Source organism: Phascolarctos cinereus, unplaced genomic scaffold (genome assembly GCF_003287225.1).
Source record: "Phascolarctos cinereus isolate Bilbo 61053 unplaced genomic scaffold, phaCin_HiC Scaffold_5;HRSCAF=322, whole genome shotgun sequence".
Lineage (NCBI taxonomy): Eukaryota > Metazoa > Chordata > Mammalia > Diprotodontia > Phascolarctidae > Phascolarctos > Phascolarctos cinereus.
Window position 1 is genome coordinate 271,409,075 of NW_027555958.1, and position 15,936 is coordinate 271,425,010.

Here is a 15,936-nt window from a genome sequence, read left to right on the forward strand (position 1 = left end):
TGGACAGATCCAAACTCCCTTGGGGTTCCACAGCAACATTCTTTTTTATTCTGTTCCTTGATTTTATATTCCTTTCTGTTCTGATGCCAGCAATTTTTCTCCCATTTCAGTTCTAAACTCAAATCTTGAACAAGGCGGGAACGACTGCAGAGAAATTCCCATCTCAGACAAACCTCTGAGAAGAGGTCTGTAGAGGCCTTAAGGCCTGTACCTAAGGGCCTATCCTACCCTGGCAAGTAATGAAAGGATGAAGCTTCAGGCTCCAATCTATAGAGTTGGATTGTTCATTAGGGCAACTGGAGGCTGAGATGCTTCCCTGGGGCAATTCATGAAAGGGACAGTTTCTCTTTTCCTTTGGCCTGTTGTAGCCTGCTACCTCAGGGGCAGGCAAGGGTCAGGGGGTCACACTCTCCCTTCAGGGGTTCTTACTGCTGGCATAGCTGAGATTTTTACCCCTTTCCTCTCCTCTGTTTTGAATAAACATGCTGAAATAGAACTTTAGCAATGTTGAGAACCTCCCCCCCCCACATACGCATATCTACAACTGTTTGGAAAGAACCCTAGGAATTTACTGGGGACTTTTCACCTCTTCTCTTATAGGTGTGGCCTGAGGGAGAACCGCCTTAGATTCTTGAAGTTGTTTCTGGGCAGCACCTGAAACATAGACCTACCAAACCTCATCTTACCTGCCACATCCCCCCAAACCTCTAGATATCTGGGAGAACTTCATCTTTACTCATGGGGTTCTCTGCTCCCTTTCAGCATAGTCTACCCAGGCCTAAGCATCTGTCTTCCTGGCAATTCTACAGAGTATACATCTGAGAAATGATGGTCTGATGAATTACTGGAGACCTGGCCTCCAGCACACAGTTCGTATAACTCTGGTGAAAAGAATAATATAACAAAAATGTATTCCAGGCATCAGCAAGTCCAACAAGGGTCTCTTCACAAACTCAGTTCCCTGTTGATTTCTGTTAGTGTCAGGAGAAAAAGAACCTAGAACATGTGGGGGGAGAGGGCCGCGCAACACTGTCAAAGGCTAAGTTGTGGGAATCCAAATTCTGTAGGTTGTCATTGGCATTCGTTCAGGTTGTATTTGTTTTCATTTTAATTTTTTCCTCTTTCTCCTACTTTTCCTTGGAAGAATGCAAACTTCCAGAATCGTTCCTAGGAAAATTGTCCCTGATGCTTTCAGAAGAGCTATGGGAATCTGAGTTTCTCCTTTACAGGTCTAAGGGACAAGAAATGTCTGCTCCATCTCCTTCCTTGGATCTCTGCCCAATCAGTCAAAGCCCAAACCACAAGTCAAGTGTGTATATGGAGGGGAGTGAGAAGGGGGAGTTCCTTCTCCCTTACCTTGCTCCCGTCTAATTTGGGGTCATTGAATGCTTGTTGAATTGAGGCACTCCCAGGTGGCTGCGGAAGAGATTAGGGAAAGACCAGCAACAGCTTCTTTCTCTTGCCTTCTACCCTTCGCTGGGAAGAATTGAGTCATTTTTCGTAGTCAAGAAATTGTTTCTAATTTGCTCTTTGATTAATGGCTCTCTGAACAATGGAGAGGCACCAACAATCGCATTAGTCAAAGACACCCAACATACAATTACCCGAGCGTAGATTTGCATCTATCCAGCTCTATTAGGCGCTTATTTAGTGCACTGGGTTAATTCACAATTTTGTGTAACTCACAGGACACCCCCACCACCAACCACCCTTAGTGGTTGTTTTTGTCGGATATTATTTACATCGTGTTCTCCAATGGGATGGAGCATGTTTATGTGGCCAGACGCACCCGGGGACTCCAGGGACTCGGCAAAGAATCTCAGACCCGAGTGGAATAGATCGCACTCTTTTAGGACTCGATCTCCACCTCCCCTTCCTACTCGGGATTCGTCTCTCGGGTTCTGTCCCTTCCCATGCTTTCATCTCTTCCTCCCCCAACAAACCCTCTGGAGTCTTTTCCCCTACTCCGCCCCCCACTCTACGTGTGCTTCCACAGTGAGAAGATACTGGTGGCCAGGCACACGTTCTCAAAGCGGAGCTCCACGCTTAGACTACTCAACAGTAGGGGAAGGAGAGGGAAGTTGGAAGTGGTGTGTATGTTGGAAGTCCGGGGAGGAGGAGAGGTGTTGAAAGGGGTGAATGCAGACAGTAGATGAAGACTGTGCTACTCGTCAGATTTCTTAGGGGAATGTATCAGTTACTGTGTCCCAGACAGAGAGAGGGAGTTTGTCTAACTCGACTCTGAGTGGAACACCGTGGGTGGGTAAGGTGTTTGTGACTCTAGTAGTGTGTGTGACGCTATATGTGACAGTATTCATGAGCTTGTGTGTACATTGAAAGGTGTGCATGGTAGAGCCTGCACCGCTGGGTTGTGAGGACGAAACAGTATGGCTGTGTATATCTGTGTCCAAGTGCATGACCGTTAATGTGAAGCGGTGAAGGGTTATCTGGCTCCCCGGCCCATCTCCAGATCTGAAGGATGTAACAAGACGCTACCCAATAGCCGCCAGTTCTGGGGCAGGAGAAGTTTTCTACCATGCGTCGATTTCCAGTCATATCAAAGGAGGTTTTTGAGGCTTTAGGACTGGCCTAGGTGGCCCCCGGCTTCTGCTACCAGGGCCTTGGGGGGAAAAAATAACTTCACATCTAGTGAGGCCTGAGATATACAGAACTCCAGTCTGGGAGACTAGCGGGTGTGAGTGAGCGAGAAGAGAGAGAAAAAGAAGAAAAAAAGAGGAGAGAAGGCCCCAATAGAAGAGGAAGATGGGATAAAGAAACACATTTATATGGTTGCTCATCCGGGTTTTCCAGGTTCGGAAGAATCGAACCAGCCCAAGCTTCTCTAGTAACTGGAGTTGACCCCAGGAGAAGGGGCTCCAGGAGTTGAACGCGGAAGGAGACTTCTAGGCGCCTTCCCTTTCATTTGTAAAAATGAAGGAGATAGCTCAGACCCAGACTCTCAAGTGTAAATATTTACCTCCCCCCAGCCTTATTATCTGCACCTTTTTCTTCCAATCCTTTCCCTCCCTCCCACCTCCCCCATACACCTTTCTCTATTGAAGGCGAGAGTCTACAGATATCAACAACATGTTCCTGTAAAATTAAAAGCATTTGTTAGATTTGGACAGCAGAAAGGGGGATGGGGAGGAGAGGGGAGAAAACAGGAAGGTTATCCCGCTGCTGATAATATAACCATCCAAACATATTCCTAGCCAGAGCTTTTTCTGGGCTGACCCGACCCTTGGATCGTTCTGAGAGCGGAATAAAGTGATCTTATTTTGGTAGTACAGTGTAACTGGGTAAGGCGGACCGCTTCTTCTGGGCTGGGCATCTGCCAGCAACCTCGCTGTATACAACAGGCCCTGTCTCTAAGCTATTTGCTGTAAGAACTGTTTTGGAACAATTTTTTTTTAAATCTTAGGTTTTTTTTTTTTAAGTGGGCAGAAGAGATGGTGGAGGAGGAGGAACAGGAGGCGGAGGAAAAAGAAAAGGAGACGGGGAGGTGGAAAGGCTAGTAGTAAAGGAAAAAAAAATTAAAAGGCAGCCAGATCAGTTCAGGTTTTTCGTCCTTCCCCATCCATGTCCATAAGCATTTACCTTGAAGACTGCGAAGGGAAGAAGCAAGTTTTTGTTTATTCGAAATGTTTATGTGGGTGGGAAGGGAGTCTGGGGCTGAGGAAAGAAAACCTGCTAAGTTTTTTTTAAGGAGTTGGTCCTCCCCTGCCCCCAAGCAACTCTACAATAAAATTTGCTAATATTGATGTTGCACTATATTCAAGAAGCGATCCCTTGAAATTTGGAGAGAACCCACAAATACTATGGAAGCAGAGTATTACCCGTGTGTATATCTTAGCCTTTGCACGCCTCCCTGCCCCACCCCCCCATGAGGTTTTCCCACTGCCCCTGGGTCCTCAGCCTCCTCCCCATCATCTCTTTTCCTTTGTGCTGTGTTTTCATTCCTCAATCCTCCTCCCTTGGTAGTTGGGGGCATTTTCTAGACCCCTTATAGTCTTAAACCCGTGACTGGGGCACCGCTGGGTGGGGGGAGGGTCCATCAGCCACGCTCCAGGGCTTCTGGACAATTCTTCAAGCGCCCAGGCCCCTTCCCCCTAACTCCTGGGGGCTGAGGGCTCCAAGAGCCCCTCCTGGCCCTTGGATGTATTGCCTGTTCAAGGACCAAGGGGAGGGTCAGTCAGGCACCGGAAAAGCGAGGGGCTCCCATCCCCTCCCCTCTCTTCAGACAAAGGGCAGCAAAGAGAGGGACAGAGGCTTGAGCCCCACTTCCGGGGGCAAGCAAGGCCCAAAGTTCTTTTTCTTAAAAGATTCTGATAATTTACTGAATTTTCTTAGCAGACAACTCTAAAAACCCATCAGACTGGAATTTTTTTTACCTCCACGATTGTATTAGGTGGAGTTATTTTGTATGTCTTCCTCTTATGCTCCTCTTCTTTCAAAAATTTTAGTTTTATTTTTATTTAGACAATATAACCTCAACGATTGGGGGGAAAGGATATGTTAATAAGAGCAGACAGTGGGAACTGGGATAATTAGGCTAGGAGAATAAGAGCAATAAACAGAAGGGGGAAAGCAGATGTTTTAAGAAAAGGTCGAGTCCTTTCCGATCCTCAGTTCTATGTCTCCCTTTAAAAAAAAAAGGACTAATTTGTGTGTAAAGTGCACATTGCCCAAAAGATGTTTGCTTTTAGATTTAAGCAGCACCCATTTTTCTAAAACCCGAATAGGAATCTTTGGGATCGGATTCCTGATTCAGGTTTTCTGGTGGCTCCGAGAGGAAGGCAAAGGGAAAAAACGGAGGTGAAGAGCTCAAGGAGAGAAGGAAAGGGGGAAAGGATAAATGATATAGTTGGACTAGAGATGCAATACAGTCTCATCACAGAGGCAGTTTAGGGTTTACGACCCCAGACACCGAGAAATCAGGGTATTGTGTATAAAGATGTTAGGTAAATTTAGGGACTGGATCTCGGAATTTCGCTTCCTTCCTTTTCTGATTTCGTCGTTCACTGCAACAGTTTGGGAATTGTTCCTGGGACGATTTCGTGGGCAGGTATAGCCCTACGTGCGACGAGAATCTGTTGCAAACTGGAAAATTCGAGGGGTTGGGAGGGAGGGTACTGAGACTAGGGTTCTCTAGCTTTGCTCGATTGGACTTGCGAGCCTTGATTTCCCGAGGAGGCTTGAGCCAGGTATTTAATGTATTTGTTCCCAGTCCTTCCAGGTTTTCTCTTGTCACTTTCTATAAAAGCATCTCTCCACTCTGCCTTGGCTTAGAAGCAGGTTCCTCGGCTCTTTCTTCCCTCCCCTCTCCGCTGCACCCGGGTCTGTAGCGTAAACAGACCCAGCCTAAGGGTGCAAAGCAAGCAAGGGGGAAGAGGGTAGGAGAGAGGTGTCTCCTGCCTCTGTGCATTGGTGAACCGAGCAACACCAAATCTCGGCCTGGGACAGAGGAATCAGGGCTTTGTAAATGAATCTTTCCTCGGATATTTCCCGGAACTGAGTGTGTGAGGGTACTCCTTCCCTCCCCACCCCACCCCCTCCACAGAAAATACACTCGTGTGCAGATATGAATTTTGGGGTACTTCATGAAATACTGAGATTTAGGGCAAGAGAAGATTGCATTAAGACTGCGAAATTGGTTGTCCCATCCCCTCCCCCAACGTTCAATCCTTTAGGGCATGTCTCTTCTTTCTTCCACTCATCTCCTTTCGAATTTGAAAATCTTCACCCTTCTCCTGGCTCTCAGATTTCTGAGGCCAGTTCTCCTCTTCCCGAACTCCAACGTCTCCTCAGGCGTGGCCTGCATTTTCCAGCTTCCTCCATCCCAGGGTCTCGAGCCCGGGTGCACATCCCGTTACCCCGGTTAGGCTGTGCCTAGCAGGACCTCATTCAATCATCTCCCTGCCTAATGAATAGTCGTACGCTAATCGGATCTCGTGGGCGCTTTATGGGGATTTATTTATTCCGCATTTCCAATCCATCAGGCGACTTAGCACAAACACACAATAGCAAACACTACCCCCCTGTCAAAAAAACAAACAAACATATATTTAATCTGAAAGAGCCAAACTCTCCTACCACTCGCGTCCAGAATTGCCAGGGCCGCGCCCCACGAGCTACCTGGGGTTTTACTTCCCTCTAATTTCCCTTCTCAGTCGCCGGAGCCGGGACTTTCTTAAACCCCAGTAAAACCCTCCTGCCGTGCGGCAACCGCTCTAGTGTTGGGCACTCTCTCCCTTTGCCCTAGTTCGGTTGCCTCGGCCAGTATCCTTGATGGCCGGGGCACAAGGAGAGAGGTTGGGAGTGCCCGGTAGTCTCCTTTAGAAGTCCAAGTCTCCTTTCTCCTGCGTAACTCATCTTCCCAGCTCCCTCTCTCCCTGGGATGTTGGAGAGGACCCACTCGACTGCAGTTCCCAGCCTCCTTTCCAGTGTGTCCTACAACCCTTTCCGCACATTCTTCGGGGCTAGTAGAGGACAAGTTTCCTCCCAATACGGCTCCATCGCAGTGCTCTCCAGCGCTTACCTCCTCGCCCCGGGGCCAGTTCGAACCCCTCGGGTTTAGCGCCGGGGGGAGGGGAGTAGACCCTGAAGCCGATCGGCTGAGATCCCCACTCACAGCTTCCCAGTCTCCTTTTATCCTCTCCTCCTCCGAAGCGCCCCCCCATCCCCTGGGACTGAGGGAGGGGGCCGTTAAACGGCAACCCCACCATCCTGAATTTCTCTTTTCCCCAGTTTGGAAACTGCACCCCTCCCATGCAGTCCTAATCTCACGATTGAGGGGGAGTCCCCGGAGTCCCAGCCCGTACCCCAAGCCCTGGGCCCTCCCACATGGTTCTCCCCCCCATTTTACGCGCTTAATAAAATAAATATATAGAAATCAGTTTGTGGCATTCAGCCTGCTTCCCCTTTCTCTCTCTGGATTCTCTTTGATCCGCTCGCTCTCTACTCCTCGGCTCTGGGGCCGGTGGGGGTCGACCCTCGGGGATCCTGGAAACCGTCCCTAACTTATCTCCTTTTATCCAGCGGTAAGGGGCCGCCTTGAAACCGCCGGGACAGTAATTGCTTTTTTCAGGCAGCCCTGTGCGGACTGGACAACAGCCAATCAGCGCCCTGTTTACACTTGGTGATTGACAGCAAACTGGCATATTGCCAACCAATCCTAAGCATCCCAGAGGAGAAGGGAGGGGAGGAAAAAGAGCTAGGGACGGGGGGGGGAGGGAGGAGGGTTGGAGCAGAAATGGGGGGGGAAACCCTTGTGCTTAACCCTTTTGTGTCCAGAGCTAATGAAAACTATAGAGACTTTCTATTGCGTGTATTGTATGTTGTCTAGCTTCTAATTTAAAAAAAAAAAACTTTTTTTCTAGAGGGGGGAGCAGAGATTCTCAAGCAGAGAGAAGAGGAAATAATCACCTCTGTAAACTACTATTACCACTACTTTTCGAGAATCAATAGTGGGACTGGGAACCAAATACTAATTACTGTGCAGTGTCCCAAAAGTCTTAGTGCGTTGCATTAATTTCAGGGCATATATGGAAAGTTATTTCTGATTACGATAAAGAGAATTGTTTTATAGGGCTTTTCCCCATTAAATGAGGGGAATTTATCGGATTATATCCAAGGAACTGGGTATTTAGAAACACAATGCATGGTTTTTGCACATTAACAAAAGACCCCTCAAATTATCATAACATTGTTTAGACTTAACTTTTTGGTTCAACTTGAGAAAAACATAATCTTCCCTCCTGGCAATTATTCCCAGGTTTCCATTTTGTTTGCTGTCACTTTTGTTCTAAGAATTACAAGGGGGGGGTGGGATGGGGATGGGGAAGGAGGCAAACCCACCATCTACCTGAAAAGGAATAAAAAAAAAACGTTATATATCATCCAGGGGGATGTAATCCTCTGGAGGTGGAGGAAAATTGGCGAGGAATGTAGGCCACATCGGAGATAGGGTGGGATGGGGTAGAAGATGGAGTCAAGTGCAGGTCCTACTTCTCAGTCCAGGGGTTAGCGTCCCTGGGTGTGTGCCAGTACCTGACCTTCTGCAGTGCTTCTATTTCTCTTGTGACAGCCTTGGAAGACAGCTCTGCTTTTTGTCCAGGCCTGTCAATTCGAAGATTCACCAAAACAGCTTTACCTACTACGCGCGCACTCACACATACACACACACACACACACACACACACACACACACACACACACACACATCATTGCAAAGTTTGCATCTGCCTTAAAAGATGGTGTGGTTTCTTCTTTGAGTTTCCCATAGAACACCAGCTCAATATTTCGGCCGCCGTAAAATTGTGAAGACAAAAAAAAAATTCAAGGTCCCCAGCCGCCTCCACGCTCACACATTTCCACCTCCTCCCTCTCGCTATACTCCACATTCTCATTCAGCCAAGTACTGATCTGCGCAGAGAAGCTGCGCAGTTGCACCGCTTGAATTAGGCGCCATTGGGCTCAGTAGTAGCCCTGCTGCTCTCTGATTGGCAGCTCCTTGGCCCGGCGCCAGCCTATTGGGAGGCCTGTTTACGCCGAGTGAGTGGCACGAGCTTATTACAGTGGAGGGCTGCACAACCAATCAGCTAGCTGGCCCATCTTGGGTGAGTGGCACGAGCTTATTAGTATGCAGGGAGAGTTGCTTTCAGGACTGAGCTGCAGGGTTTGAGAGCCGCTCTGGATGGGCTTGCTATATAGTCGTTGTTGTGGAAGCGGCGCATTTACAGTGCGACAGTCAGCACATTGAAAATACCAATAGGAATACAAAACAAAGTCACATTTACTGATTTAATTGTATTGCATTCAATTGTATCCAGGGAACAGCCTCCAGTAAGTAATTGAACTTGCTTTCATTTTTAAAATTTTTGTCTTTTTTATTATTATTATTTTTCTTTGGGAATTTGATTTTTTTTAAAGGAGAAAGCCAGGGTTGTGATTTTAAAATATTTTCTTTAAAAATAATTCGTTATAATGTCGAGCATGGAAGAAATGGAAGAAATATATTACATAATATATATACACGTGTGTATATGTATATATCATATCGAACAGCAAGCTATTTTTTTCCTCTCAAAAATCGTATAGATTTGTTTAAAATTCCCCGCACCCTGTACTGCGTCCTTGCTTTGCTCTGAGCGGTTGTTTCCCCGTTATACACCTCTAATTAAAAATAAATAATAAAGAAAAAGGACAGAGTTTCGTTAGGCCACCGTTGGTCCAGGAATATAAGGCTGGGCTTATTTTTAATACCGACAGTAAATGGATCCCCAGATTCCCTCGAAATTTGTGCTCACTATTAGTTGAACGAAAAAAATGCCCTCCCTCCACCCCAACTTTTCTCTCCCTCTCCCCTTGCTCCCCCCACCTCCAGCAATCTCAGTTTTTTGTGTTTTGCCGGCTACTACCACTACTAGGAAAAAGATTCATTCTAAGACCTTTGCCTGCGAGGAAGGTGGTTGTGGGGACTAGAAGCTGCACTGTCTGGGGGAAGGGGAACAGGGAACCACTGCTTCCGTTGGTAGCCGGTGCCTTATTTCTGAAAAAAGATTTCCATAGGAAGAGAAAAAAATCTTCAGGAAAAAAATAGAATTGTAAATTTCTACCCTTCAGCGGGAAAGGAGAAGGGGTCAGGTAATTTTTTTTTGAGGGGGGAGTTAATTTTCTAATTTTCACTTTTCTCTTGAGAAAGTAAAAGAAAGACACCTCTTAGTCTGGGGGGGCGTTGTAAGGGATTCGAGAGGGAAGGTGCCGAATTCGAGATGTGTTTTCGGACTGGAACCTGCACAGCTTTTAAATTATGTCTCTTTTTTTACCCCTCGGGGTCTGAAACTGCAGCTGAAGCCTGGTAGCGCGAGCCCTCGGCCTGGGGTTTTTCAAGCTGCGGATCCTGGGGAGAGAGAGGGTCTCCTACCTGGTCTGCTGCGGGGAAGGGGGTTCTATTTCTTGAAAAGGAAAGGAAAGGAGAGAGATATTCTGTCTTTGCGTTTTCCATATGCTTTTGTTTTCTCTGGAGCTCTGCAGCTCCCGGGCTCCAGAGCCCCGCGCGGGAGAAGATAGGGCGGCCAAGCTGCTTTTGCAATTCGCTGTGAACGGGTTCTGGAGGCTTGGGTTCCCTCGGCCTCAGGACTTCTGGGAGAGGAAGAGTAGGACAGGAGGAGACCCGGAGAACACCTCCTCAACACCAGGACAGTAGAAGCACAGAAGACAGGAGAAAGCACGCGCCCTCCTTGGTGGCCTAGCCTTCTTCTCCCGGGGGGTCGGGTAGTGCAGGTAGCGGCCTGCTGCTCCCTCGGGCCACCTCCATCAACCCCAAGTTAACTCTTCCCTCTGCTGCTCGGCTTTGCTAGTACTCTCCGACCCTAACAGTAAGGGCCCAGAGCCTTATCTGGATGCACTCTTGGAGAGAGAAAGGGAGACACGCTAGAAGAATGGGTCTTGATGAGCCAAGAGAAAGTGGTTTTTGGTTGCAAAAAAATTCTTTTTTGTTAATTTAAGTAACTATGTGTGTTTATTTTAAAAATCGCAACCCGTGCTATTAACTACAACCAGGCGCGGCTTGGCGACTACAAGCAGGGAGTCGAGTTCTGACTCAGGGACCAGCTAGGACCCGAGGGGCCCCTGAATGCTTCTTTAGGGCTCAGAAATAAAACCAACCATCACCGCTGGGCAGGGTTTGCCGAAGAAAAGGCGGCGGCTTGAGCTGGGCTCGGGTGGGCCTACGTTTTTCCACTCTGCAGCCGCCAGACTCAGCCCTTTGTGTTTTTTCCCCCCTCTTTTAATCCATTTTTGGTGGCTTACTTAAAATATATTTTCTCATTTTACCGCCTTACAAGAACGAGGACTTGTGTCCCTTTCACAGAAACAGTTAGTTCATGCTCTTTCCTTCCTATCTCTTTCACAACCCCTTCGGGTTTTTACACCAATTCTCCCTTTCCTTTCTCGATTCACTCTAACCGGCTTGTCTGGAAAGCGGTACTGGCTTTTTTTCTTAACAGAGCTACTGCTTGCTCAATTCAGAGCTCTCAGTCACCTTCCCTCGAATACAGATAGCAGAAACTGTTGGAAAGTGGTGTGGTGGAAGGGAATTCTCTGGCTGCGCGCAGCTCGAGGTGGTAGATGGGCTGGAGACGCTAGCGCGGGCTTTTACCTCCGGAGCAATGCCGGCACAGGGTAGAGGGAGGGTTCTGCTTTCTGGTGGATGGTAGAGTCGCTTAGGCCTTCTGTAGGCTATCCCGGGGATCGGGCAGCGGCTGCTTGGGTCGTTCTCTCTATCCTGCCCCGGGGGGAAGCTAAGGAACTCTGGGGTTGAATGAATCTGAGCCGTAGCTCCTAGGAAGAATCCAGGGCTGGGGTAAAGCAGTTTCGCCTCGGGCAGGAAAAAATAAAAATGCGTAACGAAGTAATCTTAAACATAAAGGTAATTTACCTTCGATTTGCTTTAAAGAAGTGAGTGACAGAACGAGAAACAAGTGATCAGCGCAGGTCTCCAGAATCTCAATATTCTTGTACTTGTTCTCAGATTTTTTCAGTCTGTCGCTCTCTCTTTTTGTGGGCTATACCTTCTCTGCAACCTCTTCCATTCCAGTCTCGGATATTCTAAAACTAGCGATTTTCCTTTCTCTCTTGATTTCTCCCTCTTCCTCCCTCTAGGGTCTGCCCTGCAGCGGCCCTGATCTCTCACTTCCTGCGTGGACTATTCGCTCCTGAGTCTCTGCAAGTAGGCCTACTAGCTCGGAGATCTTCACTTCTCCATTAGGGGTTTTCAAATGTTCTTTTCCTTCTCTCCCCCCACCTTGCCCCCCTACTAGCGCCTCGGAAGACTAGGTAATATTTGTTAGATCGAGGGAGATAGCTCGGGCTCTCCACCCGGGAGGGGGAGGGGGAGGGGAACCCCTAGCCCCTTTGTGTGAAGTTGTAAGACAAAGAGAACTCATTGTGTAGTCCCCTTGTATTTACAATGCAAAAGCTCCTCGTGTAAATATGAAAAAAGCTTATCAGCTGAGCAAATATGTATTCACTTAATACATTAAGTTTTCGGTTATAGATTAAATCAGACACAAAATTGCTTGCAAATAAGACATTGTAGAACTCAGAGCATTAAATATAGCAATTTTAAATGGTATTCACGAAATGAAAAACATCTTAATCACTTTGTTGTCACGGTGGGGTGGTAAAAAACACACACACATCAAACCCGTAAGGCTTTCTGTTATATTCACTATTAAGAATATTGAGTCTATTATTGTCTCCTTTTGTTAGACGTGGTATTAAACATTAAAACAATGCCATGAAGAAAGGAAAAATATACAAAATGAATGAGTGCTAAGAAAGAAGCCTGGGAGGTGGGAACTTAACTTCCACATATAAATATGTAATAATACACATATACATACACAATATAGATTGTCTCTTCTCTTTGCCTCATCCGGGCTTCGGTAATCGATTCAGATTTTGTCTTAATGGGAGTGACTACGATTCGACTTGAAAATATGGAGGGGAGGGTAGTAGATAGGAGAGGTTTGGGTAAAAAAGAATGGTGGTGGAGTGATTATATTATACACTCCTAGATTTGAAATCCGGAGCAAGTGGCAGTAGAGAGGGGCCGACTTGGCCCGAGACCCCTCTTTTCCCAGGTGTGGAAGGGAAGATTTGCTGTTGGTCTGGCGATGTGAGAAGTGGGCAGGATCCAAGGGCCGGTGTGTGAGCTGCTGCGACTGCAAAGCGAGCCGCTTACATAACTGTTTGGTCTGAGTCTGGGTGCTCAACCCTCGGAGTGGGAATCCCCAGACGAAACGCAAAGAGAAACGGCAGAGGCCTCTGGCTGAGGATTTTTCTTTCCCCTTCATCTGTCTCTGGAAGGACCAAGACATTCCAGAAAAGAGATGCAGTTTTAACCTTCTCACCCACCCTCACGCCCATTCTCACAGCTAGAGATTTTGAAGGGAGAAATTCAGTTCCTGGATGGATTCTTCAAAAAGGCCAGTATCTGGTCCTTGGAGCACTGCACCCTCCCCCAATCCTTTAACCTGGAGTGCTGTACCCTTGATTCTTTTGGGGAAAGAGGGAATCGAGTGGGGGAGAGAGAAAATCTTTCATTTATTCAATAGGAAAAGAAATTAGTTGAAAGCATTTGCACTCAAATCCCAACCTTTCACTAAATCCCTGGGTCGTGGGCCCCTAGGTGCCAGAAAGAAAGGAGATAGTTTGAGATGGATTGATCACTGCAGTTTTCGCTAGGTAACCAGTGGGGGTGGGGAGCAGAAAATGAATTTGGGATTTGAGGGCTTTGGGAGCTCCACAGTTCAGGTGGGGTTACCAAACGTGAGTATATAAGGAGGGGGAAGAGAAGTAGGAGAGAGGACTGAGGGTGTTCCTAGGTTCAAAAGAATGGGGTACAAATCTGTTATGGCTGGGGAGCAGACAGATGGAAGAAAAAGAGCTGGGTTTTTTTTTTAAAGCAACCTCTTGAGTTACAATCAATAAAATTACTCGCTTAATTAGCATGGTTATTCGGTTAAGAGGGATGCAGTAAAAGTAGGACCTCTGGGGGGGGCAAAAAACAAGTGTGAACAGAATTCCATTTTACTGGAGACACCTTGGGGGGGAGAGAGGGAGAAAGGAAGGAAGGAGAGAGAGAGAGAGAGAGAGAGAGAGAGAGAGAGAGAGAGAGAGAGAGAGAGAGAGAGAGAGAGAGAATTGAGAAGAAAGAAACAGCTTCATAGATTTGGGTTTTTATTGTCCAAGTGAGAAACGTCTTCGAACCAGGGACAAGGAACCCAGGCTAAAGTGAGGAGGAAGGAAAAGAAAGGAGGTGGGGGTTAGAGAGAGGGATGACATTGTAGGATTTCATTAATTTATGAGAGACAGTTTGTTAATTATCTCTATGATCTTTGTGTGGGTGTATGTCCCTGTGTGTTTGTGTGTCTGTGTGTCTCGATGGGCCACCGATATTGGTGTTTTCATGTGTCCATCCATGGGAGTGATTCAGTGTCTCTCTCAGTGACTTTGTGTGTATGCACCTCGCCTCTCCCCACTAACTCCTCCCTCTATTCGGTACCTCGATGCCCTGGACATCCCGTCTGCCTGTCAGGTCACTTTGAAAAAGCCCGGGTTGGGAGGGGGGCGCGGGGGCGCCGCGGGGGACCCCGGAGCCGGAATCACAGTATCTTTCTCCTTCACTCCACAGACTATGAGCCCCGATCGCAGGAACTGCACCTGGCCAGCCCTGGAGGACCCCAGCCGGCTGACCCGCTGAAGGATTTAATCCCTAACACCGGACCTCTTCTTGGCTGCTTTGCCCGTTACTGTTATCATTTAATTATCAGTTTTATTTTGTTTTTTATTATTTAAAAAAAAAACCATTACTCTCACCAGGATCATCATTCCCTCTTGCCCCAAACAACGTCTCACACGGCTTCGGATTCAGTTTCTTTTTGCTCCTCTGCTTCTTCCACCAGCACTCCCGGCTGGCTGCTGCTGCCGCTCGCGGCTACTGCTACCGCCGCTTAGATCTCGGCGTCCAGCGGAGAAGACTCAGCGGCAGTGGGGGGAGGAGTAGGAGGAGCGGGGAGGGGCGGCGGCGGCGGCGGCTGGCTAGGGGCCGGAGTCGCCGCTGCCGGCTCCCCGGCATGGATGGCCGGGACTTCGCTCCGCCGTCGCATCTGCTCTCTGAGCGCGGGAGCCTGGGCCATCGTAGTGCAGCAGCCGCCGCCGCCGCCTCGCGCCTAGCCCCGGCAGGCCCCGCAGTCCAGCACCCGGCTCACTTCCCGCCCGGCAAGTACTTCCAGTCGCCGCTGCCTATGGCCACGCACACAGGTCAGTGTCCTCCCTGCCTACCCAGTCCTAACCTCGTTGCAGGAGGGTAGGGAGGGGTCCTTCTTCCAGGTACTGGAACTCTGGGGAACTCCCCGGCAGGAGGCTGAGGAGGCTACTGGGGCCTCCGCCTGGAGGCTGCCACTGTGCCAGGGAGCTGACTGCCCTGGATTCCGGGGTTCTCTTGCTTTCTTCCACGGAGAATCTCTAAGGGATGTTGGGGGAAGCGAATAAAACCATAACGATGTGTTTCGAGATGATCTGAATTTTTTTTAATGTAGAAGATTGGTATAATTTTATTAATTTTTCCCCTATTCCGAGGATTTTATAGTTTGGGACGTGTAAACAAATGGGTGAAGGTTTTGGTGGCCTCTGAATTTTTTGGTCCAGTCGAATTTTGCACTGTGCTCCACTGGCCCTGTTATCTGATTCTTCTCCCTACTATTATCAGGGAGAATAGAATAGCCCTTTAGAGCCGGGGTACACTTGGGACTAAGAGGAACAGCCGCAGAAGGAGCTAAAAATAAAGATTCCCTCCTACTTCTCCTCCTCCCTACTCCTCCTCCAAAAGAAAATAAATTCCGTTGAAATCTCTTTTCTGCATTAACATCTTTAAGATATTCTGGTGCTGGGACAAGGAGGCGCTTTCTGGTGGAACAAAACGGCTGTTCTTGGTTGGGGAAGGGGGGGGAGGGAGCAGCGTCGAACTCAGAGTGGCCTTTTCAGATTAGGGGCAGTTGTGTGCACAGGGTTAGTGTTAATAGGGGCTGCTGGTGTAAGACTAGAAAATCCTGTTTCTATATAAAGCCTTGAAGTGTCAGGGTGAGAATGGGTTTGCAGGGGATGCATTAGCTTTAACAAGTGCCTCTGGTATCCTGCTAAAGACATACAAAGCGTGGCTAGCAAAAGGGCCCGGGAACTCACAGGCATCCTTTCAAAAAAAAAATCTATTAGTTCAAGGGGTTTGGGGCTGCATGGGTTGGGAGGTGAGGGTAGAGGGAGGACATCATGACCCTCAGGAACTAGGGATCTGTGGGGTCATTGTGGCCCCAAAGACGGCTGGGTGGAATGTGGTTATTCTGAGTGTGCTTCCTGAAGACCTCTGCATTT

General features: G+C 48.1%; 1 protein-coding gene across 1 annotated transcript in view; it reads left to right on the forward strand.

The window, feature by feature from the left end:
• The first annotated feature begins 8,639 nt into the window (after positions 1 to 8,639).
• The window catches only part of BAHCC1 (BAH domain and coiled-coil containing 1), a 158,518-nt gene continuing 151,221 nt past the window's right edge, over positions 8,640 to 15,936 (forward strand). Inside the window, 2 exon segments of the mRNA XM_021000779.2 lie at positions 8,640 to 8,844; positions 14,201 to 14,829. Of these exon segments, the coding sequence (XP_020856438.1) occupies positions 14,643 to 14,829 (187 nt within the window). The 5' untranslated portion in view covers positions 8,640 to 8,844; positions 14,201 to 14,642.